Source organism: Hyperolius riggenbachi, chromosome 2 (assembly GCF_040937935.1).
Source record: "Hyperolius riggenbachi isolate aHypRig1 chromosome 2, aHypRig1.pri, whole genome shotgun sequence".
In the NCBI taxonomy this organism is placed as follows: domain Eukaryota; kingdom Metazoa; phylum Chordata; class Amphibia; order Anura; family Hyperoliidae; genus Hyperolius; species Hyperolius riggenbachi.
This window is the reverse complement of record NC_090647.1, coordinates 478477179-478504903: the sequence shown is the minus strand read 5'-3', so window position 1 is coordinate 478504903 and position 27725 is coordinate 478477179. Positions and strand designations below refer to the sequence as shown.

The following is a 27725-nucleotide window of genomic DNA, read 5'->3' as shown; positions in this document are numbered from 1 at the left end:
ATTGCATGCAAATTTTCATTAACGATGCGATGCGACCCGAGGAAATTATGGATGGCATGCTGCATATTTCTGCAGCATGTATCCAATTCCTCTAAGCAAACACAGACAGCCGCATCAAGACAAACTGGAAACGCCTGCGGCTGAATGCGATGCGATCACATCCGGCTAGTAGAAATGGGCCCTAAAAGGGGGTTTGTTTGTTTTTTAATATATACATATGCACAGAGGGAAATACTGGTTGCTAGGCAGTTGGAAACAGCTGTTATTACCCACAATGCAACAAGGCTCACACAGTATCAGACTGTGGGAGGGGTTTCACCACATTATCAGCCATATAGAAATCCCTGATTCTCTGAGAAAAGGTAAAGATTTCTTGTGGGAAAGGGGGTATCAGCTTCTGATTGGGATGATGTTCAATCCTTGGCTACAGTTCCTATTTAAGCTGAAGGTGGGACTGTGAAATAATGGTATGGAGGCTCTTCTTCCACAGTTGGACAATGCTGTCATGGAAATGAAATGCCAAAAACTGACAGCTGGTTGTAAGACTCCATCCCACAAATCGTGAATTTGACTAAAAAGAGATTTCTCTGTGATGATATAAAATCTTTAAGCCAGTGCGGTGCGACCTTAAGGTGAAGCATACAGTACAATGAAAGTGTGCTTCAGTGTCACAGTAAACATACACGTTAACCAGTAAACGCATAGCTTGCTGTGTCTTACTATGATGGGACTTCTGCACCCAGTGTAGCATATCAATCACATTGTAACGCTTTGGGATGCGATTATATTGTCTGCGGGAAACCGAACGTATTCTGTGTGAAAGGACCCTTATTGCTCGTCAATTAAAGGAGAAACAAAAATTGTTGAACCAGGATGTTACCATACAATACTCTACTGCAAATTAAAGTAGAGTTTTGCCTTCTTAAACAGAAGGTATTTGCGGAGTGAGTATATGCAATGTCCCACGATGCATCACTTCTGAATATGCAAGTTGTCCCTGTAAGCTAAACACACCTCCACATCCACTGGAATGCAATGATGTGTTAGCCACAACAATCCAACATGCATACAGACTGTGTTTTGGGTTGGTTGATCCTCATCAGTGCATGACATGGATTCATGTCATACCTACCCCTATATGGTAGGACTTCAAACACCCAGAGTTACAGACTGCCCAGCAAGCTCATGGTGGACCAGAAATCCTAGGAGTGTGTAAAGGGCTGAACAATCATAATTCCTCTTTAACACAATCCTATGTAAAGTAAAATTATGCATTCTTAAATCGGAAGGTTTTAACAAGCTGACTCATCATCGCATTCCAGTGGTTCTGAAGGTGTGTTTAGCTATCAGGGTCAACAAAGGGATGATTTACATATTCAGCAGTGATGCATTGTGGGTCACCTCATATGCTCACTCCAACCTGAATAATCATAAATACTTTGGGCTTGATTCATTAACCATAGCGCAGCGTAACAGCGCCAGTTAGCTACTGTTACGAGCGCTAGTGAATCAACGCCACTTACTGTGGGCTCCCTGCATGCTACGTGCGCTAATGGCAGTGTAGCGTGCGTAATCAGGCTAAGTCAGGGGACTGGGCACTCAGTGCAGGCAATGCTACTTGTAGAAAAAGCATAGCTAGAGCTAGTAAATTACGCCTGCTCACCCTGCAAATAACGAGTGTTCCACTGTCCTGCCCTGAGCCCCTGCGGGTCCAATCACTAACGTTATCCCCGTACTCAGATTGGCCCAATAGGCTGCCTGTCAAATTGGGTAAGCCGCTGCTGCTGCACACACTGAGTGGGGCCAGCGGATGAAACTGGTCTACGGTTGGAGTGGAGGCATAAGGGGAGACGGGGCACACAGGACACATGGGGAGACATGGGGCACACAGGAGGACACATGGGGCACACAGGAGGACACATGGGGCACACAGGAGGACACATGGGGCACACAGGAGGACACATGGGGCACACAGGGGGACACATGGGGCACACAGGGGGACACATGGGGCACACAGGGGGACACATGGGGCACACAGGGGGACACATGGGGGACACATGGGGCACACAGGGGGACACATGGGGCACACAGGACACATGGGGCACACAGGAGGACACATGGGGGAGACGAGGGGCACACAGGACACATGGGGGATACGAGGGGCACACAGGACACATGGGGGATACGAGGGGCACACAGGACACATGGGGGATACATGGGGCACACAGGACACATGGGGGAGATATGGGGCGCACAGGACACATGGGGGAGATATGGGGCGCACAGGAGGACACATGGGGAGACAAGGGGCACACAGGTCGACACATGGGGAGACAAGGGGCACACAGGTCGACACATGGGGAGACAAGGGGCACAGAGGACGACACATGGGGGAGACAAGGGGCACAGAGGACGACACATGGGGGAGACAAGGTGCACAGAGGAGGACACATGGGGGAGACAAGGTGCACAGAGGACACATGGGGCAGACAAGGGGCACACAGGAGGACACATGGGGCACACAGGAGGACACATGGGGGAGACTAGGGGCACACAAGAGGACACATGGGGGAGACTAGGGGCACACAAGAGGACACATGGGGGAGACTAGGGGCACACAAGAGGACACATGGGGGAGACTAGGGGCACACAGGAGGGTAGTCATGGGGGACGCAGGAGGAAACCATTTGGGAGAGAAAATCTACAAGACACTCCTGGAATATGGATGCATTTAGGTCTAGTATTTTTTTTTTCCCCCTGGTTTTGTCCTCTAAACCTAGGTGCATCTTATATTCCGGAGCATCTTATACGGCGGAAAATATGGTACATTCCGGGTCCGTGTGTGAACTTTCATCCCGTAGCCCCCGTCCCCTAGCACAGAAGCAATGCCATTTTGTGCAAGTAAGCAGGTCGACACGGACCACACATGTATGTAACTACTTTATTCAGACTACAAATCGTGCTGAAAATTGCGGCCAAAAACTCTGGTGAGGAAATGCAAGCACTACTCCCAGTGGGAGCCTGGCCTATCTCAAGATCCTGCCACAAATGAATGGTATACCCTCTTGTATGCACTAGTATTTGTTGTATGTATAACTGGCCGTGCACTGATTTCTCCAACCTGTACGAAGTAGGATACAACTTTAAACTGAACATATTTAAAGGCCCATACACATGTCGGATTTTTGCGAACGACCCGTCGTTTCGCTGAAAACCAGTCTTATCGCCCGAACGATAGTCTGTACACACGCCAGATTTGACGTGCGAACGACGGAACGTCAAAATCCGACGTGTGTATGGGCCTTAAGATTCTCAGTTGTCTGATTTTAATTAAGCGAAAGGAAAGGCAGTCCTTTTTATTGATTTGTGTATGGGAAAGTGAACCGGGGGAGGGGTTCAGATCAACACTCTAGATTGAGAGCACATGGGATCACTTTGATTAAATCTGCTGGGGAATATGTACCTGTGTATAATGAAATAATTTTTGGAAACTGTACCGAATTATTTTTTTAAATATGGGTTATCCTCATTGAAAGCGGTTGTCCAAACAATGAATTCCAAAAATGAATGTTCATTAAAAGGTACCCGAGGTATAAGACCTACGGAATCTGCCATGTTTATGTTCTCTTGAACAATACAAGTTGCCTGGCAGTGCTGCTGATCTTTCTGGTCAGTAGGGTCTAAACCACACACCTGAAACAAGCATGCAGCTAATCTTGTCAGATTTGTCATAGACCTCTGACCTGCATGCTTGTTCAGGATATATGGCTTAAAGTATTAGAGGCAGAGGATCAGCAGGACAGCCTGACAATAAGCACTATTTAAAAGGAAACAAACATGTCGGCCTTTATATCCTCTCTCTCCCCAGGTTCCCTTTGAAACAAAACAAAAGAAACTATACTTCAGAAATGCACTGCTGGTGAAGACAATTGTCACTCGGAGCAGTCACAAGATTGAATTTTACAGGTCAAAATACACACATTATTCCAGTAGAGCTTCCTCTGGACCATACATGTCAAACTCCGTCCTGTGGACCAAATCAGGCCCTCAGAGCCATACATTTGGCCCTCAAGTGGTTTTCACACTTTGCATTATGTTTGGCCAACTCTAGACCACCAGGGAAGCTATATTGGAGGTGAAGCCCTAGAACACCAGGGAAGCCATATGGGAGAGGGAGGGGGAAAGCACTAAAAACCAAAGACTGTATAGGGTAAGGAGGGGGCCACCTGTGAACTTATTAAGGGAGGATGGTGCCCAATAGACATCAAGATTGGCCCATGACTAGGTCGCTGGTGTACAATGTTGGCCCACTTTGCATTTGAGCTCGACACCCCTGCTCTGGACTAATGAACATTTTCAGAGTTATGTGTTTTTTCATTTGTTCAGCTTATTTTGCTAATTTTTGTGTGTGATTAAATTACATCAAAGGGACTCTGTAGTGACCCTAAAGGTGCATAAACACATCGGATTTTTCCAAACAACCGTTCATTTGGACGGTAGAACGTCCGGTCATTTGGACATCAAATCGGACGTGTGTATGGTCGGTTGTTCACCTGAGAAGACTGGTTTTGGTGGATCGTTCAAATCCAGTCTTATCAGGTGAAAGAACCAACCGTACACAAGTCCGATTTGACGTTCAAACGTCCAAATGACCGGTCGTTTGGAAAAATCCGATGTGTTTATGAGCCTTAAAGAAAAACCGTCCTATCAAGTTGTAGCCAATGTATCCAAGATAAGCTCCATGCTCAGTCTGCTGGGTACATTTGCATGGAGAAGGACATCGGAGGAGGCTGCACCCTATAAACACGGATTGAATAACTGATCGCACAGTCTAGAAGTACAGTCACTACCCTGTGTGGGGTTGTGTTATAGTTTAGGGTCCCTGCAGGGCTCATTCTAAGAGCTATGTATTAGTAGTATGGTAACATAGGTCTTTTGTGTAATAAGATACATATAAAATCTATTTTTTTTTTTTTTTTAGGCTCCGGCAATCGACGGGATCCGGATAACCATGGAAAGTGCCTTAACAGCCCGAGATCGGGTTGGCGTCCAGGACTTTGTCCTGCTAGAGAACTACACCAGCGAGGCGGCATTCATAGAAAACTTGCGGAAACGGTTCAAAGAGAATCTCATTTATGTAAGTAATTCTTCTGTATTGTAGATCTAACCCAGTTATGAATTCAGAAGCTGGATTACTGAGGAGTCCAGAGAGACCTGGGAAAGTGTAGAGCTGCATCAGGGCTATATGTGGGGAAGTATACCTTTTTAAAGGACCACTATTAAAATTTAGATACATGCAAACGCATAAGAGGTACATTTCTTCAAGAGCAAAATGCACCATGAAGTACTTCCTGTGTTGCTGTCATTCACAGTAGGTAGTAAAAATCTGGCAATCTTTGGAAAGGATCTGTACAAAGAAGCCGTAGAACCTCCGTAATAGCTTGCACATGGTTTGGCAGTTGGGTTGTAAGTGACAGCTACATTAGGGAGGGGGGGGGGGGGGGTCATTTATCGTGCATTGTACTCTGGGTAAAACTTGTATCTTATATGTATGTATGTTTGAGGCCACCATTTTTGCGCAAGCAGTCCTAGTGGAAGGGATATGGAGGCTGACATATTTATTTCCCTTTTAATCAATGCACGTTGCCTGGCTGTCCTGCTGAGCCTCTGCCTCTAATACTTTTATCCACGGACCCTGAACAAGCATATACAGATCAGGTGCTCTGAATGAAGTCTGACTGAATTAGTTGCATGCTTGTTTCAGGTGTGTGATTCAGACACTACTGCAGCCTAAGAGATCAGCAGGACTACCAGACAACTCGTATTGCTTAAAAGAAAGTAAATATAGCAGCCTCCATAGTCCTCTCACTCACAGGTTCCCTTTAATTTAAACGTGCTTTCACAATATAGCCACTTCAAATTAAGGTTTAGTTGACCTTTTCATTTGGTTATTATAACTGAGTGGTTATTAAAGTACTTTACAATTATCTTCAAGTACTCCTGCGCTAACTTTTTTTTGTTTACTTTTAATCATGATGTCACAGCACCATCTGGAGCCTCCAGCGCCCCCTGTGGCCCCCGCTCTGCTTAGTCATAGACTTTGACTGAGCGGAATGTCGATTATGGGCGGTTAGTGACAGTTCCCCTCCCCCTAGTCCACCCCTAGGATCACCCACTTCACTCACTTCTGATTGTACCATAAATTACAGAAACACCAGGAACCAAGTGCAGGAGAGCTGCGATGTATGTAGTTTTGAGGAGATTTTCTCAGAACGATAGTACGATATTGTTCCAAGCTCAGTCTCTCCAAGCCCACACACATCACAGCTCTCCTGCACTGTGTGAGGTTACAGTTAATTACAGTAACACCAGGAACCATCAGTGGGAATTGAAGGGGGCATTCCTAGGGATGTACTAGGCGAGAGGAACTGCCACTTCCTTCCTACCCATAATCGACTTTTTGTCAGTCGGAGTTTAGGGCTGAGCAGAGCGGGGACCACAGGGGTGCTGGAGGTTGGGGATAGTGCTGTGACACATAAGTCACCCCCTCCAGCACCGCATGTACATCGTGATTAAAGGTAAGCTTAAATGTCTATTAAGGAGTACAACTGGCCTCCTGACGATATTTGTGGTCTTCTCGCTTAATGATGAACCGATGTATTGGTACCTGCGTAGTGAGATGGAAATGCATAAACATTCCTGAAGAATAAAGGATAATACAGTCAAACTTTTATATTACCAGGCACTTGCTCCCGAGCATTTGATTCAGAGCTGAGTTGTTGAAGTCAGAGCAATTTTGGGTACCTGGAGTCTGTGGTTTCATAAACTGAGGAGACGGGGTCTGATGATTTTTGTACCAACTCCACAGCCCTGTTTTGATTACTTCTTTTCATCAAAGTTGTTTCTTGAATTAGTTACAAGTCATCCTTTGGCATATGGATTCTCAATACACATTAATTTGCCTTGCATTCTATTTCCTTACAACCCCCCCCCCCTCCTCCTCCTCCTCCTCCTCCTCCTCTCTCTAGCCTTCACCATGTTCTTTTCTCCTGCCTTACCTCTACTTTTATCCTCCTATTCCATTCTCCTCCCTCTTTCACCTCTGCTCCTCTTCCCTCTACTCCTTTGCTCCTGATAGTAGTTCAGAGGCGCCAAGAGTAAAAATCAGAATCAGAATCAGGTTTAATGGCCAAGTACAGGGGTTTGTACCTGGAATTATTTTTGGCACAGACAGGCTCGAGTAGTACCCAAGACAAATTATACAGATATACAGTATCGTAGACACAAGACAAATTATTATACGGATATACAGTATCGTGGACAAGCAGGTATACATTAAGTAGTACAGGAGGGCAGTAGAGTAATTAAGTAGCTCTAGACTAGTTGGGGTGGTGTAACATGGGTGGGCTACTACCCGGATATAAGCGCTGGGGCAAGGGAGTGCGACTGGGAGGGTGCGTTGAGGAGATCAATGGCTTGGGGAAAGAAGGTGTTTCTGTGTCTAGTGGTCCTGGTGGGAAGGGACCTGTAGCGGCGGCCTAAGGGGAGAAGACTGAAATATCGGTTGCCAGGGTGGGTGGGGTCTCCTGCTATCCTAGCGGCCCTTGAGCGCAGTCTGGACGAGTAGAGAAGGTTGAGTGGTGGGAGGGGAGTACCGATAATCCTTTCTGCAGACTTTATGACTCTTTGTAGTTTATACTTATCTCTCGCAGAGGCCCCTGCATACCACACGATTATGGAAGAGCCAAGTATTGACTCAATGGCAGCAGAGTAGAAGCAGGTCATAATGTCTAGTGACATTCCAAACTTTTTCAGCTGTCGTAGAAAAAACAGGCGTTGTTGCGCTTTCTTCTGGGTCATTGTGGTGTTTTCCTCCCACCTTAGGTTGCTGGATATGGTGGTGCCTAGTAAACGCGCATGCGGGACCCTGGCAACCTCAGTGCCTTCGATGTGGACCGGGGGGAGTTCGGGATGGCCTTTTCTGAAATCAATGATCAGTTCTGCGGTTTTAGCTGTGTTCAGTACAAGCTTGTTAGCCTTGCACCAGTTGCAGATCTTCGCAATCTGCTGGCGATAGGCTCGTTCATCGCTCTCTTCTATAAGACCAGGGATGGTGGTGTCATCTGCAAACTTGATGACCTGGACCGAGTTGCTTGTTGAGCTGCAGAAGTTTGTGTACAGCGAGAACAGCATTGGGGACAGGACACAGCCCTGGGGGGCACCCGTGTTGGTGACTCGCATCTGCGAGGAGAAGGTGCCCAGCTTGACTGAGTCCTGTTTGTGAGAAAGTCCTTCAGCCAGCTACAGAGGCTGGGATGCACATTGAGGAGAACTAGCCTGTCGAAGAGAATGTCGGGGCTGATGGTATTGAAGGCGGAGCTGAAGTCCAAGAGGAGGATCCTGTCCAGGTGGCTCAGAACGTGCTCAAGGCTGATATTGATGGCATCCTCCACAGACCTATTGGCCTTGTAGGCAAACTGGTAAGGATCCATCGAATTCTTGGTGGTGTGTTTCAGGTGAGAGAGGACGAGCCTCTCGAAGACCTTCATGATGTTTGATGTCAGTGCGACAGGTCTGAAGTTGTTTAGGTCAGTGGCGCCTGGTTTCTTTGGGATGGGGATGATTGTGGAGATTTTTAGGCAAGAGGGAACCCTGTGTTCCTTTAGGGATTGTGAGGACAGGGAAGTGAGGACTGGGGCCAGTTGTTCTGCATAGGTTTTAAGGCAGAGGTTTGACACACCATCTGGGCCCGAGGCTTTCCGGGGATTGAGTAGCTTAAGGTGTCTAAGAACCTCTGCCTCTGAGACCATCAGTGCGGCTGGGGGGCCTGGGCTAGTATGAGCCTGAGAGGTCGCGACCGGTGGCACCTGGTCATAAGGTACATCCTCTACTTGGTTGTCTTCAAACCTGCAGTAGAACCTGTTTAGATCTTCCGCTAGCTTAGCACTGGGAGTCGTGTGATGAGGGGGAGTCTTAAAGTTTGTGGCCACCTTGAGACCTTTCCAGACTTCGCGCGAGTTATTTGAGCAGAGGCTCAGCCGCAGCTTTTCAGAGAACCTTCTTTTTTCCGCTCTCAGTTCTTTGTTGAGGGTGTTTTTGGCCTTTCTGAACTCCTCCCGGTTGCCGCTCTTGTGGGCTTCCTCCTTGGTTTTACGTAGCAGGCGTAGCTTGTTGTTGAACCAGGGTTTATTATTGGGGTACACTTTATAGGACTTTGACGGGATGCACGTGTCCTCGCAGAAATTTATGTGGGATGTGACTCTATCTGCCCATTCATCTAGGTCGCCGTTCGATGGGGCAAGGGTTGACCAGTCGGTGCAGTCAAAGCAGGCCTGTAGTTTTAGCTTCGCTTCCGTCGTCCATTTCTTGGTTGTCTTAAGGGCTGGTTTGGAGTTCTCAAGTCACCTTCTGTAGGTAGGTATCAGTTGGATGAGGCAATGGTCCGAGTTGCCGAGGGCTGCTCGAGTGGCAGCCTTGTAAGCGCCCTTGAGGATGGTGTAGCAGTGATCCAGAGTGTTCTGGTTCCTGGTTGGGCATGTGATGTGCTGTACGTAGCGTGGCATCTCTGAGTGGAGGTTGGCTTGGTTGAAATCCCCCATGATGATGAAGAGGGAGTCTGGCAGGGCCGTCTCCCATTTCGCAATGATGTCGCTTAGGGTACGTGTGGCACACTTGGCGTCTGCGTCGGGGGGGATGTAGACCCCAGCGAGTACAAAGGAGGTGAATTCTCTTAGTGAGTAGTATGGTCTGCAGTTGATTAGGAGGAATTCGAGGTCTGGAGAGCAGCTTTTGGTCAGGATGGTCAAGTCGCGACACCACTTGGAGCTGATGTAGAAGCATACCCTCCGCCCCTCTTTTTGCCAGATGAGGTGGAGTCTCTGTCCGCGCGAAGGAGGTTGAAGCCTGGCAGTTGCAGGGAATCATCCGGGATACTGTCGTTGAGCCATGTCTCTGTAAAAAACAGTATTTCTTTAAAATAGGTAAAATGAAGTAGGTAGCGGTGGGCTTAACCCTCCAAAGCAGACACAAAAACAGCAGTTTCAAGCAAAAAAATCAATTTATTTACGCACTTCCGAACGAGGTGCAACGCGTTTTGCGGGTATATCCCACTTCCTCAGGTAATAAATAGGAGCATATAACCAATGCAGTCTGGTACGTAGCTTGGCGCCTCTGTGTGACACACAGAGGCGCCAGGCTACGTGCCAGACCGCATTGGTTATATGCTCCTATTTATTGCCTGAGGAAGTGGGATATACCTGCAAAATGCGTTGCACCTTGTTCGGAGTATAAAATAGATTTTTTGCTTGAAACAGCAGTTTTTGTGTCTGCTTTGGAGGGGTAAGTCCACCGCTACCTACTTCATTTTACCTAATTTAAAGAAATACTGTTTTTACTCTTTTGGTGCCTCTGAACTACTATCACGGTTGTTCCACCCCTGGTGGAGGGGAATTCTCCCTGTTTTTCCCGATCTACATAGAGCGACTTCTTAATCCTGAGTGGGGACAGGTCTAATCTCCTCACCTGCCTTCATAGTGGTTACCTGGACGGTAACCCTAGTCTGTGGGTATAACTTACCTATACTTACTTTCCATACCCAATTTACAGTACATACTACACTATACTGGGCTCTCGGCATCTTCCCTTATATACTCCTCTGCTCCTGTTCCCTCTCCTCTCCTCTCCCCACCTCTTTCCCCTCTGCTCTGTTTCCCCCTCTTATTCATTTCCCTGCTCTCTTCTCTCTCCTGCTGCTGCATTCCTTGCAGTATAAAATAAACAAGACCAGTATAAAGAATGGGAACCCAACATAAGGTCATGGCAGGTGGGTGGATCTGGGAACTCTTGTGCACGTATCTTGGTACTGCAGTCCCCAAGAGATAAAAGCTGGTGAGTGATTCAGGCTGCTGGCAGCCGCTCAGAAGTTTGGGCAAGCTGGACCTTTACACTTCATTTCTTTTTTTATTTATAGCTTCTTTCTGCAATGTTCTTGCCCCATTTGTTGCTATGGATTCTGTGCTAGTTTTGCAGATAGCTAAAAATACAGTGGTTGGTAAAAGCCCAAAGTTTTTCCTTTGGAAGGACATCTGCTCACTTCATGTTTTCCATTAGGATGGGTGCGTCCTCTGCCAGCGAGTCGTTTGGGAGGAGCGGAGAGCAAGCAGGATGCAGACTCAGACGAAAATCACAGCAGGCAGTTGCAAAATGAAATTTAATTAAACTTTTGCATAAGAATCCAGTCCATAAAGGAAGGACACCACTATGCCACAAATGGGAAAAACCTGCGGAATGTGACGCTTGTGCTCTAAGAGGCTCCACCTAATGAACACACTATGCCTCATGCTTCTTCTGTGTGTATTGTGATAATGACCAAACCTCACCTTGCCTCATTCACGTCTATTGATTTTTACAAATTCTTTCTCAATTACAGTAGCAGATATTTCTGTTTAAAGGGGTATTGTATAATTCCTTTTTGTAGTTGGCAGTGAAATGCGTGCGGATGGGGAGCATTGACATAGCTTTGGTTATTTAAAAAATAAAAAAAATCTTATAAAATTTTTCTTCCAAGAATTTAATCGTTCTCGGAGACCAAGGGTAGAAAAATCCTATTGTTTTTTCAGAAAGTGTCTTGGCTTCTCTGCAAACCTTTGTTTCCCTCATTGCTGTGAAACGAGATTAACTGGGAAACAAATTAGTCAATCTGATTGGAGGTAAACTGAAATAATTTTTTTTCTTCTGTCTACTAAATTGCAAAGGGCATCCCTAAGGGCTAGTTCACACTCGGCGCTTGTCCGCGATCGCTATTTAGCAGGCATAATCTCTCGATTCTCCCTGATTTGTGTTTGTGATTCCCGTTCAACAGAGCTAGAATCACAGCGAGATCGACCCCAAAACGCTGCATGCAGCGCATCTATGATTGATCGCAAACGCTGCAGTGTGAATGTATCCATAGGGATACAGCAAAGCACTGAAAAAGCGCCCAGTGTGAACTAGCCTTTACATTTTGCTGAGTGTGCAGCGCATATTCATAAGCTTTCCATTTATGTCCACTTTGAGGCAGGGACGGGTTCCTAGAAAAGCCACAAAGGCCCGGGCCTTAGACGACTGTAGAAGGGGCACCTGTACATGAAATGGGTGTTGCTACATATGAAAGAGTAGGTAGCAAGTGAAAAGGAAGCTGATGTCCAAGGCAGCTGTATATGAAAGAGAGGGGCAGCAGTACATGTATGTTACCCAATGAAGCTGGGGCTGCCCATGGTATGGAAGGGGCACTGCTGCACTTGGAAGGGGAGCCCCAACACACTTGGCCTAGGGGCTGTAAAGGATATATACAGCCTTGCTTTGAGGACTGGCTGCCTATTTTGTAGCTCAACTTAAAAATGTAGCTGAGCCAAAGGCCTGCTGAAGATTTCCGGTTACATATATCCTTTACTTTGTGAGAGAATAAAGAGTGCAGAGGGATAGATCCTGTGTCCTCACAACAACGTCGGAGGTGCCCGGTATCTGAATAAAACACTTAAAAAATAGCTAAAAAGGAGAGGTAGTGTTGGTCATACATCTCCTGAAGAATTAGGCTGGTAAAATGGTTTTTATTCAAGCTCTAAAAAGGACATTGCTAATGTAACCAGACTGTGAAGGCACTGTGATCGGAACTGACCTGAAGAGGTGGGTGGGTTTTCCCATCAAATGCATTGTCCGTTTTAGTGCTTGAATAACAGACTAACCAGCAAGCTCATGGTGAACCACAACTCATTGGAGTGTGTTAAGGGGCTACAATGGGTCTAAAAGCCCCCTTACTAAAATGCTATGGAAAAGAAAAGTTTGCTTTCTTAAAATAAAGTATTTGCGATAATTCAGTTTGGAGTTAGCTCTGAGATGTCTCCCAGTGCATCACTGCTGAAATATGCAAATTAACCATTGTTGTCCTTAGAAGCTAAACACACCTCCAGATCCACTGGAATGCATTTTGTCAGCTGCTAATTGTACAGAGCGACAATAATCCAACATGCATACAGACTGTTTCAGACTGGTTGGTCTTCATCAGTGCATGGCATGGATTAATGTGGCTCTATGGAGTAGGACTTGAAACACTTCTAAGGACGACAATGGTTAATTTGCATACATTCAGCAGTGATGCGCTGGGAGACCTCTCAGAGCTAACTTCAACCTGAATTATCGCAAATACTTTGTTTTAAGAAAGCAAACTTTTGTTTTCCAGTGCTTGAATAAATAACTTTTTTTCCAGTTGTACTGGCCTAATTCTTCAGGAGAGGGAAGACCAACACTACTGCTCATTTTTAGCTATTTTTAAGTGTTTTATATAGCGGGCGCCTCCCACATCATGGTTGTGAGTTTACATACATCTGTTAGGAGGTTGTAGTTTTTTTTTAGCGGTTACCATAAAGCATTTCTAAGAAGTATGACCAACTGGTTCCTGAACAGCAGACCTGGAAAACTGAGAGGGAACAGTCATCTTTCCACAGGCTCTGATGGTGGTTACAAGTACTTGCAACCTACCTACTTTGTGATTAGATTTGTAGTTATCTAAATTTACACAATTGACCAGTGCAATATCACTGGTACTGATACGGCACCATTGGGCTTCTGGTACCTTTTTTTTTTTTTTTTTCTTTCCCCTTAGATGATCCTGGAGTTCCAGTAACTATCAGGAATCTTCTTTTGAGAACCTGTGTCCATTTTTTTGTATTATTATTGCTGTCTAGTGTAGTTTTGGAGAGATTAACTTTTGCCTCAGTTCCCAGTGATAAGATCATCAAGGGCAAAGGCTCCAATGGAAATCCCTTCATGGGAGTGGGAGTTTGTCCAATTGACAACCCTACCAATACATCACTTCCTGTCCAGATTAAAGGACCACCGACAGTAGGTCATGAAGCAGCCTCTCCCCAGTTGTCCTTCAACACAGATGGAAAGGAAAACGAAACCAAAGTATTTTGACTAAGAAGTGGGGAGTGGGCAGGTATCACAAGGCTGCCTTTTTGGTTGATTTGGGGTTTATAAGGCTGCAGGATTGCTTTCATACTGGTTGAAATCAGTGGTCAAATGTTTACATGGATTTAGGAAAATGTAGACTGGCATCTATTGTTCTTACTTTGGGTGTCACATGGTCTCACATGAGGGACCTGCTCATTAGCTGTATCCAGATAGGAGAGGAAGCAAGCTGCATTGCAGTTCTGAGCATATGTGGCCCTTGAAATGGGTATTGAGTCCAGCCACTGTTTACATTCACTAGTCTTCTTGATTGCCAAAAGATTTTGTTCAGTTTTGGCTTTGATTGGGGTTTAATGTGAAGCATCATCTCAGAATTTTGTGTGTGTTTGGAAAGGAAAACGGAATATTGCTTTCAGTATGTTTTTCCTCTTGAATCTAGTTGAACAGGATTTACTTCTCATGGACCTTCCTCACCAATAACAGGAAGTGTGATTTTTCTGATGGAAATGCAGGCAGTAATGAAAACCTAATAAGTTATTACTTCTTCCCACAGTTCTAAATTGTTACGTCATTGTCTAGATTGTCACTGAAGAGTTTAACCCATGTCCTGCCTTGTTGGTGGCGAGGAAATGTGAAGGAATATATGAATACAGATATGACTCTGTTCACATAAGCAGCATTGCCCATTGATGCACACAACTCAATGCTGCCACCCACTATGCAGTGCAGCATGTTGCAGCTCCATTCAATAGAGATGAAAGGGGTTTGTATCCAGTGCCTCAAAATTATGGTGGCCTGACATTTTTTTTTAATTTTGTTAGCGCATTACACCAGCTTGTACTGCCTTGGTGTGTATGGCTGTCAGTGGGGTAGCAATAGGGGATGCAGAGGTTGTGACAGCACCAGGGCTCATGGTCCAGAGGGGCCCTCCCTCAGTGGGGGGAGTATTGGCTCTTTATTGGTCCTTTGCTGGTAATAGTCCCTTCAATAGATGCTTTGAATAATGGTAATCATTAACAACCTGCCCCCCAACTGCTGCTAGCACCCTTTAATACTGTAGTGGTTCTTGGTAGGATTTAATGCACCACATCAGTTGTTATGTATAGAGTGCTTGGAGGGGCCCAATTAAAAACTTGCACTGGGGCCCATAGCTCCTTCGCTACACCACTGACTGCTGTCTATTGATGTGATGTGTAATTATCAGCAGCATGGGGGTGACTGAGCAGTGCTTTTCAGCGCTGCTAGATTTGGGCGCATCCGGCTCCACCATAGACTATAAAGGGAATCGCTTCTATAGCAGTGCTCAGTGAGTAACATGTCTCCGTCAGAAGACGGAGCCGAAGTTGCTTATAAAACACAATAATTCGGCCTCCAGCAATCGCTGGAAGCCGAATTATATCAGTCCCCACTATCCATGGCCTGGAGGGGGAATAGTCATTAACACGGCCCAGACTTGTGCAGAAGCAGGATCATCCATATACTGGCTGTATCCTGCGCCCAAGTGTACCGGCGCCGATTTCAAATGTACGCGGGGTTGATGCTGACCAGTTTGAAAAGCTAGGCATGGCTGCATGTGTTAGCTCTAACAACAGCAACAAATAACATTTGTAGAGCGCTTTTCTCCCATAGGACTCAAAGCGCATAAGCATGGCTCCGACCATCGTGGTACAGAGGAAGAATTTTATAAGTCCGGAAATGCCAGGCTAAACAGGTGGCTTTTCAGTCTGGATTTGAATAGCTCCAGGGATGGTGCTGTCTTTACTGGGTGTGGCAGGGAGTTCCAAAGAGTAGGGGCAGCATGACAGAAGGCTCTATCTCCAGATTTTTTGAGGTGCACTCTGGGAGTGACCAAACTTATAGAACTTGCTGATCTGAGGTTGTAACCCTGCCTCGTGTTACCCAAAATTATTTCTGAACAGAAAAAGTTAGTCCAGACTTCCTTATAAGTGATTTGTCCAATGCCAAGGTGGAGGCAAGTGTTTATAGTAAGCAGCCATGCATACATATCTGGCCAGATCAATGTTTCTGCTAGGATCAATGCCCATCATTTTATTGCCAATTTAGCATAATTACCTGACCAGCACTGCAGCTTTGTCCTTGTCTGTTGCTCCTTTTGATTGGCGGAGCCTACCCCGCCCCAGTACCAAATGGGAATCTTCCCCTGCCTTCTTATTGGTGCACACATTTTGGAGGGGGGGGGGGGGGGGGTTCAAGAACAACCCGGCACTCCGGACTGGTCCCCAGAACTTTGAAGCTCAGATGCAACCACTTTAATAAATCCTGTAGAACAAGGGCTTTAAAGTGTACCTGAGTCATTGATTTTTCTGACCCTGATCTGGATCTCATCTCTATACTGTTAAAGTAGTAGTTATCTGCCCCAGAGTTTAGTCACAGAATTTCTGAGCTCCCATGTGAAACCTGGCCCTGGTGACTGAGAACGATAAGAAGCAGCAGGTCAGAAATGCAGCCACTTAGGAAACTAAATGCAAATAAGAATTTTCTTACCAGTGTGCTTCATGTATGATGATCTTCAGGGTGGAATCAGAGAATTGAGGAGCATTCTAAAGAAAATAGGAAGCATTTTAGCCATGGCATTATAATATGAAGTATCATGATGGTGAGCAGTATAATGGGCAAAACGCATACAGAATTATAGGTCTTCTTTGGTGGAAGTCGCATCATTATAGAACAGGACTTATTATTATTAGTATTTAGTATATACAGTATATAGAACTGACATCTTCCACAGCTCTTCACAAAGTATATAGTCATGCCACTAACTGTCCCTCGGAGGGCTTCGAACATAGTCCCTACCATAGTCTTATGTTGATCGTATTTTTGAGCCAATTAGCATATCTGTATGTTTTTGGAATGTGTAAGGAAACCGGAGTGCCCAGAGGAAACCCACAAAGACACTGGAAGAACATACAAACTCCATGCAGATAGTGTCCTGGCTGGGATTTGAACTGTGCTATCCACTATGCCACCGTGCCGCCTGTATAAAGCACTTGTGACAGTGATGAGGGTGGAAGTTCTGTTACATTCATCTCAACTTTTTGAAATTGGAGAGAACTACCTTTCAGAAATACCCCTGCCGCACACCTAGTCACGCATACCACAAAGAATCCATGGGCAAAAGGCTTAGTTTCAGCATTCAAACCACAGTGTCTTTTCTATAATCACTACTTCTGCTTCAAATTTAAAATGTGAAAATCCGTATATCCAGTCAGAGGATAGGAATAATTTTAGTTCCAAACACATTTCTGTTAAGGAAATATAGGCAAATCTTTACGTAAGCCCTGAAAGCGTTACAAAGGGGTTTAGTTTCAGAAGAGGGATCGTCACTCTGAAAATAGGACAGTTGGTAGCAATTAGAGGTGGTCAATGAGATGCTCATGATTTCAAATCCATGTAAATTTTAGTTTTTGGCAAATTAATGCAGCTTGTAGATGGATGGCCTGTCAGATGGAGTATTGCTCCCATCCATCTGTTTCAGTCATTGTGCCGCACCAGCTTAAGCAGGCACTTAGATTTTCTATTGTCCATTGTTCTTGGATTTTTATGTTTTTATGAATAATGCTTTGTTTATTAAATTAGTCAAAGAATGCAATTGTTACTTTCCACTGAACTCTCCATCTTACAATAACAAGAAAACTCCCGGTTCACTCTGTGCTTCTGTAAGACTCGGTCCACACTTGTCAAATGGCCAGCCGGAGGGGACAGTGCAGGTTCTGCTCTGGTGGTCCATTGCGAACCAGTCAAAAGCCAGAGCAGATTTGTCTCCTTCATATGCTACGCAATTGCTTGTCCGGGTGAACCATGCAGGTCGGGACTTTACGTTTTGCTGATTACAACAGATCCAATGACATGTGAACGGAGTATATTAATAACCTGCGATCCATAGACCTTTCCCTTTGCCAATACGCAAAAAGTGCCCATTTTTGGGGGCTCAAGTGTGAACCGAGCTTAAAGTGGTCTGAAACTCTGACATAACATTCAATAAAAATGTGTTTTCCTACTTTTTATTACTCATACAGTTATCGTATTTGCTTTTGTGCTTAAGTAATATTGTCTGTTTACAAATTACCAAAAGTTTCCAAAGTGTAGTTTATCGTGCCCTAAAAGCTGTCATTGCATTTTATTCAAACTGCTTTTTATCATATATTAACATCTTCTAATGAGCTATTCCGAACTGTGTGTATAGAGCGCTTCAAAGAGATCTCCTTTTCACCTGTTACACTGGTTACACACATTGTAACAACACTGGAATATAAACAGATACTGTTATCTACAGTTTGGATGCAGATGTGAAACTGAATAGCAGGACAAAGTGCTTTGTTTAGCCATTTCAGTGATGATCTGCTAAATAAAAAATTCTGGGATAGTAGTTTTCAAGCTGTGAGGAATCTTTTAGAGCAAAGTATAAATGCTGACTTTCAGACCACTTTAAGTTGTAAAGCTATGCACGCAGTTTTAACTATTGCCTAAAAAAATCTTTCAAGATGGTTTTGCGTGGCAGTTTTGATACAAGCACTATACAGATGTGCTGTTCCCCTCTTTGCCTGTTTTCCTCTATGAAGGGAGGAGGGTGGAAAAGAGAATCGCCATATGGAAACCTTAAAGAGACTCTGTAACAACAAAAACCTCCCCTGGGGGGTACTCACCTCGGGTGGGGGAAGCCTCCGGATCCTAATGAGGCTTCCCACGCTGTCCTCTGTCCCACGGGGGTCTCGCTGCAGCCCTCCGAACAGCCGGCGACAGAGCCGACTGTAGCTTCAATATTTACCTTTGCTGGCTCCAGGGGGGCGCTGTGGCGACTTTCGGCACGGAAATAGACGGAAATACCCGATCTCCGTCGGGTCCGCTCTACTGCGCAGGCGCCGGAAACTTGCGCCTGCGCAGTAGAGCAGACCCGACGGCGATTGGGTATTTCCGCCTACTTCAGCGCCGACAGCCATCAGAGCGCCTGCGCAGGAGCCAGGAAGGTAAATATTGCGTCACGGCTGTACGGAGGGCTACAGCGAGACCCCCGAGGGACGCAGGACGGCGTGGGAAGCCTCATTAGGATCCTGAGGCTTCCCCCACCCGAGGTGAGTACCCCCCAGGGGCCGTTTTGTCGTTACAGTTCCTCTTTAAGAACAAGAACAAAATGACATTTTTGAAGCGCTTTTCACATGAGTATGGCTCAGACCAGTAATTGGTTGAATGGTAAATTGTGGTACAGAGGAAGAAGTCCGCAAATGCCAGGCTAAATAGGTGGCTTTTCAGTCTGGATTTGAATAACACTGCCTTTGCGGTGCTGTCTTTACTGTGTGTGGTAGGGAATTCCGAAGGGTAGGGGCAGCATGACAGAAAGCTCTGACTCCAGATGTTTTGAGGTGCACTCTGGGACTGACCAAGTCTATGAATCCTGCTGATCTGAGGTTGAGAGGTGTGGTAGCCAGCATGTAATATGCTGGCACATCCTGATGGCATGTCATGAGACACCCTGTAGCCATGGAGACGCAAAGCTGGAATCAGCGATCAGGTGAGTTTTAACTCCCTGCTACTGAGTATTGAGTTGGCAATAATTGGGAGTGCAGTGATTGGCCCCAATGACGGAGCCATGGTCTCGCCCTCGAGACCGTCGGCACCAGTAAGGAAGAGTCGTGGGCGTCCATAATTAGCAGACTGAGGCAGCGCACCCCGCTTGATTCGTCAATGTTTTATGCTGTGGCTAGCCCTGCAGATACAATACTTCCATATCAGTGACGTGCAACATATGTACAGTATGTTGAGGGGGTCAGCACACCAGAGGGGACAGGGGTAGGAGGATGGGAAAAGCGCCAGGAAAATTGAGTATTCGGACTATAAAACTCTCCCCACTGTTTGGTGAGAAAAAGTGCATCTTGTAGTCCAAAAAATATGGTATATAGGGTTCCAAATGTACTGGTGTGCAATGTACTGTAGTGTGTGGCCATTCAGATCTATGAGCCCAGTATAATAGTTGTAACTGGCCTGTAACTGTGTGAACAGGCACCACACACTTGACCATACACACTGTGCTTCATGGAGTCCTTGTCCTGCCACATGTTACCTCCTCCAAAGCTGCCATTGGTTTCCTCATAGTGACAATAAGAACATCTGTCACTGTTATCCTGTGGAAATTTCTTCTACTGTGCATTCATGTTTTTAAATATTGGTTGGTGGCTAAAGGACAACTGTAGTGCGAAGAATATGGAGGCTGCCATAATGATTTTCTTGTAAACAAAACCAGTTGCCTGGCAGCCCTGCTGATCTATTTGGCTGCAGTAGTGTCTGAACAACACCAGGAACAAGCATGCAGCTAATCTTGTAAGATCTGACAATGTCAGAAACACCTGATCTGCTCCATGCTTGTTTAGGGTCTACGCAGTGGCGGACACAGCCAGCAGTGGGCCCCTGTGCAAAATTGCAATTGAGGGCCCCTACGACCACACCGCGGCAAAAATTAATGTGGCTATAACCTGCGGCGCGCAAAGCAAAAAATGGCCGTGGTAATGACCGGATGAGGGCGGAGCTAACTGTAATTTAACGCGAATCTGGGGTGAGGGTTTATTTCCTTTTAAACAATACTAGTTGCCTGGCGGCCCTGCTGATCTATTTGGCTGCAGTAATAAACTGAATTACACCAGCAACAAGCATGCAGCTAATCTTCTCAGTTCTGACAATATTGTCAGAAACCCCTGATCTGCTGCATGCTTGTTCAGGGTCTATGGTTGAAAGAATAAGAGGCAGAGGACCAGCACGGCAGCCAGGCAACTGGTATTGCTTAAAACAGTGGTTCCCAACCTTTTTGGAGTCGTGACACATCAAACCAAACGTTCAGATCTCCGTGACACGTAGACTAAATGCATGTAATGAGAGACAGCGTTTCCCCACTAAATGCAGGTAATGACAGACAGCCTTTCACCAGTAAATGCACGTAATGAGAGACAGCGTTTTCCCAGTAAATGCACATAATAAGAGACGGCTTTTCACCAGTAAATGCACATAAGAGACAGCTTTTCACCAGTAAATGTACATAATAAGAGACCTCTTTTCACCAGTAAATGCACATAAGAGACAGCTTTTCACCAGTAAATGCACATAATGACAAACAGCCAGTTGTCCCCAGTATATGTAGCCAGGGATATATGTGCCCAGTATATGTAGCCAGGGGTATGTGCCCAGTATATGTAGGCAGGTGTATATGTGCCCAGTATATGTAGCCAGAGGTATATGTGCCCAGTATATGTAGCCAGAGGTATATATGCCCAGTATATGTAGCCAGGGGTATATGTCCCCAGTATATGTAGGCAGGTGTATATGTCCCCGGTATATGTAGGCAGGGGTATATGTCCCCAGTATATATAGGCAGGTGTATATTTCCCCAGTATATGTAGCCAGGGTGTATATGTGCCCGGTATATGTCCCCAGTATATGTAGTCAGGAGTATATGTCCCCGGTATATGTAGCCAGGGATATATGTGCCCAGTATATTGTAGCCAGGTGCCCCCCCCCCCCCCCCAGGAGGAGAGCGTGAGGGAAGGAGAGCGGCACCTCAGGGTGCTCTCCCTCCCTCGCTCTCTCCTCCGGAATGAAGTGCGGTGGCTGGCAGAGGGGCGGAACTTACCTTCCGTGTCCTCCGTCTGGTCTCGTCGCCTGCGCGGGATGATTTGCAACTACTCTGGCCTGATCCAGACCAGAGCAGCGGCTGCGGCACCAGAACTTCCGGCCGGTGCATGGAGCGACACGGAAGGTAAGTCCCGCCCGCTGCCAAACGCCGCCGCACACACAGATCGGAGGGGAGAGCGAGGGAGCCAGAGCACCCTAAGGTGAGAGAAGGGGGGGGGAGATGGCCCCCTTCTCCGCCGCTGCCCACAGCTTTACCTCCGCTGCGCTGCTCCCCTCCGAGAGAGCCGCGACACATACCCGAAGCTGCCGCGACACATGTATGTGTCGCGGCACATGGGTTGGGAACCACTGGCTTAAAAGGAGAGAAATATGGCAGCCTCAATATTCTTCTCACCTCAGGTTCCCTTGAAAAGTGCAACACAAAGACAGTGGGCCCAAGTTTTGGTGACCCTTTCCCCAGAAAATTCACATAATTGTGTAGGTTTTCTCAAGAAAATACACATAATGTGAGCAGATTTGCCCAGAAAAGACATTCAATCATGTCGGCAGATATGCCCAGAAAATACATTCAATCATGTCGGCAGATATGCCCAGAAAATGCATTCAATCGTGTCGGTAGATATGCCCAGAAAATACATTCAATCATGGCGGCAGATATGCCCAGAAAATACATTCAATCATGTTGGCAGATATGCCCAGAAAATACATTCAATTATGTCGGCAGATATGCCCAGAAAATACATTCAAGAATGTCGGCAGATATGCCCAGAAAATAAGTGCAAGAATGTCGGCAGATATGCCCAGAAAATAAGTGCAAGAATGTCGGCAGATATGCCCAGAAAATAAGTGCAAGAATGTCGGCAGATATGCCCAGAAAATAAGTGCAATCATGTCGGCAGATATGCCCAGAAAATAAGTGCAATCATGTCGGCAGATATGCCCAGAAAATAAGTGCAATCATGTCGGCAGATATGCCCAGAAAATAAGTGCAATCATGTCGGCAGATATGCCCAGAAAATACGTGCAATCATGTCGGCAGATATGCCCAGAAAATACGTTCAATCATGTCGGCAGATATGCCCAGAAAATACATTCAATCATGTCGGCAGATATGCCCAGAAAATACATGCAATCATGTCGGCAGATATGCCCAGAAAATACGTGCAATCAAGCAGCAGATATGCCCAGAAAATACGTGCAATCAGGTCAGCAGATTTGCCCAGAAAATACATGCAATCATGTGGCAGACCTGCCCAGAACATACACCTGCTAATATAAATAAAAAAAAAAAAACATTTACTCACCTGCAGCAGCAGACCTCCTGTCCCAGCCTCCATCCGGCGCGCAGCTCCCATGGGTGGTTGGGTGGATAGGTAGCCTGGTGGGTGAGTGGGTAGGTAGGTAGCATGGTGGGTAGGTAGGTAGGCAGCCTGGTGGGTAGGTAGGTAGCCTGGTGGGTGGGTAGGTAGCCCGGTGGGTGGGTAGGTAGCCGGGTGGTTAGGTAGCCTGGTGGGTGGGTTGGTAACTAGCCCGGTAGGTAGGTAGCCGGGTGGGTGGGTGGTTAGGTAGGTAGCCGGGTGGGTGGTTAGGTAGCCGGGTGGGTAGGTAGGTAGCTTGGTGGGTGGGTAGGTAGGTAGCCGGGTGGGTTGGTAGCCTGGTGGGTGGGTAGGTAGCCGGGTGGGTGGATAGGTAGCCAGGTAGGTGGGTGGGTAGGTAGCCGGGTGGTTAGGTACCCTGGTGGGTGGGTTGGTAACTAGCCCGGTAGGTAGGTAGGTAGCTGGGTGGATGGTTAGGTAGGTAGCTGAGTGGGTGGGTAGGTAGGTAGCCTGGTGGGTCTTTAGGTAGGTAGCCTGGTGGGTTGGTAGGTAGCCGGGTGGGTGGGTAGGTAGCCGGGTGGGTGGTTAGGTAGCCGGGTGGGTAGGTAGGTAGGTAGCCGGGTGGGTGGGTAGGTAGCCGGGTGGGTGGATGGGTGGGTAGGTATCCGGGTGGGTAGGTAGGTAGCCGGGTGGGTGGGTAGCTATCCGGGTGGGGGGCCCGATTTCTATCCTCCCTCACCTCGGGGGCCCCCCTCCCGGTATGCGCGGCGGGAGAGCGGCAAATACAGGAAGTCTCCGGGGCTCCAGCAGGCGCTAGAGGCTCAGCCGCTTGGTCTCCGATGTCTCTCTCTGTATACTGCTCGCTACTTCCTGGTTTAGTAGCGAGTGATATACAGAATTGGAGACAGGGGAGACCAAGCGGCTGAGCCTCTAGCGCCTGCTGGAGCCCCGGAGACTTCCTGTATTTGCCGCTCTCCCGCCGCATTAGGGCGGGGGCCCCGAGGTGAGGGGGGAGGACAGGAGTCGGGGGCCCCCCAGGTTAAAAAAAAAAAAAAAAAAAAAAGCAATACTTAAAGGGAAGGTCCAAGCAAAATAAAAAAATGAGTTTCACTTACCTGGGGCTTCTCCCAGCCCCCTGCAGCCATCCTGTGCCCTCGCAGTCACTCACTGCTGCTCCAGTCCCCCGCTGGCAGCTTGCCGACCTCGGAGGTCGGCGGGACGCATTGCGTACATTTTTACGCATTCCCGCTAGTGCAGGAACATTAACACATACATTTTACGCATTACTAGTTCAATGCGTAAATTTTTACGCATTAAACCAGTAATGCGTAAAAATGTATGTGTTAATGTTCCTGCACTAGCGGGAATGCGTAAAAATGTACGCAATGCGTCCCGCCGACCTCCGAGGTCGGCAAGCTGCCAGCGGGGGACTGGAGCAGCAGTGAGTGACTGCGAGGGCACAGGAGTGCTGCAGGGGGCTGGGAGAAGCCCCAGGTAAGTGAAACTCATTTTTTTATTTTGCTTGAACCTTCCCTTTAATGGGCCCCTGAAGCAACGGAACTTCAGGGGCCCTCGTGCGGCTGCACGGCCGTATGTCCGCCACTGGGTCTATGGCTAAAAGTATTAGAGGCAGAGGACTAGCTGGACAGTCAGGCAACTGGTATTGCTTAAAAGGAAATAAATATGGCAGCCCCCATATCCCTCTCATTATAGCTGTCCTATAATCTATTTGCATTACGTTTGCAGAAAATGTTAGTTCAGCTTTAAGTCAAGTAATTGCCATTTTTCCCCCAGTTCATGTTGATGTTCTCTCTGCAGACATACATTGGTTCAGTCTTGGTATCTGTCAACCCTTACAAGGAGCTGGAGATTTACAGCAAGCAGCACATGGAGAGATACAGAGGTGTTAGTTTCTATGAAGTTTCTCCTCATCTGTAAGTAATTCATACTTTTTCTACCCTACTCCTTGCAATTATAAAATCTTGCCATGCTGATGTAGAATCGGGGTTTACATGTAACAGAACATAGATCTTTTCCAAGATCTGGCACTGGCCAGAGGGGGACACTGAAGGTCCAGTGGAACAGACGTGACATAGAAGGGGGGGGGTGCTTTGGAGGCACAGAAGGCATATAGAAGTTACAGGGGACAGAGATAGCACAGCGTTTCGACTTATGGACAGATTCATACGGATAAGTTAATTGGCTCCCCCTAAAATTGGCCCTAGACTACAGTACTTACACTACATAATATAGACATACGGCAATGGTAGGGGTTAGATTGTGAGCTCCTTTGAGGGACAGTTAGTGACTATATATATATATATATATATATATCCATTGTACAGCGCTGTGTAATATGTCGGCGCTATATAAATACTAAATAATAATAATAATAATAATAATAATTCAGTTAAGAACAAAACCTAAGGACCCGTTCACACCACTGCACACGTTTCCAGCCGCGTTTTGGAAACGCGTGCAGGTGGCCGACACTCACGACATCAGACATTGCATAGAGTGCAATGTCTGATGTTCACACTGCATGCGTTCCGGACCTGTGCGGTCCGGGAACGCATGCTGCACGCAGATTTTGCTAAAACGCGTGGCTGTCCCATTCACTTTTCAGTGATGAGATCAGCCACGCAACACACACAAACGCGGATGGCGTGCGTTTGTACGTGTTGCGTTTCCGCATGCGTTACGCGCGCATGGCCATCCGCATTTGTGATCTGAACGGGCCCTAGTCCCTATCTTGTTCATTAACCAGGGACTACCTGTACTATACTCTTATTTCTTTCCCCTAGCAGACCTGAATAGAGACAGTAGAATAACAAGCTGATGAAGTTACAGATTATAGCTACCTGTTTGTCACTTGAAATGATTGTTCTTGATAATTGTGGGTGACTGTCTAGTGTTTGTAAAGGCATCCACCAGCCTCAGCAGCAGCAGCTTACTATTAAATGTTTATCCAGATTGGAAGATCCATGCCTGACTACTGTAGTTAACACTTGAGCTTCATCCTGCTCATCCTTTTTCCTCTCCTCTCCACAGCACAGAACAAGCTGGTTGGCAGAGAGCCACGTAACTGGTTTCTGCAGGAATTGCTGGCAAGCGGTCACCTTAAAGGAACTCTCAGCAGTATATAGGGGACACTCACCGACCCCTTCAGTAAGCTCTCCTGCTCCCCGGGTGACCGCTATAAATTACATTCTAACAACCGACTCTGAACTAAAGTCGCCCTGTGCTACGGAACAGGAAGCCTGTGTCCTTTCCCCTCCATCTTCCCCGCGTCATTATGTGGTTCATGAGCGGAGAAAGAAGCCAGGAAGTCTCCACATTCACAGAGAGGGCCCGCAGGCTTCCTGTTCCATAGCACAGCGCATGCGCAGAGAGGGCCCGCAGGCTTCCTGTTCCATAGCACAGCGCATGCGCAGAGAGGGCCCGCAGGCTTCCTGTTCCATAGCACAGCGCATGCGCAGAGAGGACCCGCAGGCTTCCTGTTCCATAGCACAGCGCATGCGCAGAGAGGACCCGCAGGCTTCCTGTTCCATAGCACAGCGCATGCGCAGAGAGGACCCGCAGGCTTCCTGTTCCATAGCACAGCGCATGCGCAGAGAGGACCCGCAGGCTTCCTGTTCCATAGCACAGCGCATGCGCAGAGAGGACCCGCAGGCTTCCTGTTCCATAGCACAAAGCATGCGCAGAGAGGACCCACAGGCTTTTCTGTTCCATAGCACAGCGCATGCGCAGAGAGGACCCGCAGGCTTCCTGTTCCATAGCACAGCGCATGCGCAGAGAGGACCCGCAGGCTTCCTGTTCCATAGCGCATGCGCAGAGGACCTGCAGGCTTCCTGTTCCATACCACAGCACATGCGCATAGAGGACCCGCAGACTTCTTGTTCCATAGCGCATGCGCAGAGAGGACCCGCAGGCTTCCTGTTCCATAGCACAGCACATGCGCAGAGAGGACCCGCAGGCTTCCTGTTCCATAGCACAGCACATTCGCAGAGAGGGCTTCCTGTTCCATAGCACAGCACATTCGCAGAGAGGGCTTCCTGTTCCATAGCACAGCACATTCGCAGAGAGGACCCGCAGGCTTCCTGTTCCATAGCACAAAATGGCTTTAGTTCAGAGTCGCTAGTTTCAATGTAATTTTATAGCGGCCACCCGGAGAGAAGCAGCACTTAGTGAAGGGGCTCGTGAGTGGTCCCCTCTTTACTAAATAGCCCTTTGTATACTTGTATGCATACCCATAGCTTCTGCTCAGGGACCCTTCAAACAACCAGGAATGATCAGTTTAGGTGACAGTAATAGTGTGTGCGACTCCAAACACTTGTAACTGTGAAAGTCGAAAGTGACTTGTGTTTAAGCGCAAAGAAACCTAAAGAAATACAGTTCAAAAACTGAATTTAATCCATTATTTGTGAGATAGTCCAAGAGTTACATGAACAATAATAACCAAACTGGAGATCTCTCATACCATCTTGTAGAAAATGAATAATCTGCATGTAGTGTTATAACCGTAAATTTACAGAGTGAAGTCATTGTACAGATTTGCCCTCAAGTAGTGATTTTAGCTGCTAAAACAGAATTGTCCTATATGTGGATCCAATAGTCTTAGACGAGGTATTTTTCCTCCCTGTTGCAGGCTGCTATTTGCTGTCCAATAACGAAAGCCTGGAAAATTCCCCCTCTTTACTTTCCGAGTTTTGTCTATTATTTTCATACCATGATTTTTTTCATGGGTTATTTTTCACTAGTGTTTCTGCACTGTTTTTCTGTTGCTAGGTTACAGCAGGCCCTAAAGCACCAGGAATTTGTGTCTAT

The 27725-nt window shown here is 46.8% G+C and overlaps 1 protein-coding gene across 6 annotated transcripts in view; it reads left to right on the top strand.

Moving 5' to 3' along the window:
- MYO1C (myosin IC) overlaps positions 1 to 27725 on the top strand; it is a 236580-nt gene that overhangs the window by 108031 nt on the left and 100824 nt on the right. For 4 of the 6 annotated variants that reach the window (XM_068270286.1, XM_068270282.1, XM_068270280.1 and 1 more), the window contains exons 2-3: positions 4982 to 5137; positions 24717 to 24832. In XM_068270286.1, coding sequence (XP_068126387.1) covers positions 5012 to 5137; positions 24717 to 24832 — 242 coding nt within the window. In that variant the 5' untranslated portion in view covers positions 4982 to 5011. Of the gene's footprint in view, positions 1 to 275; positions 363 to 446; positions 468 to 4981; positions 5138 to 24716; positions 24833 to 27725 lie in introns of those variants that run through there. The other 2 variants (XM_068270285.1, XM_068270284.1) reach the window with 2 other exon arrangements.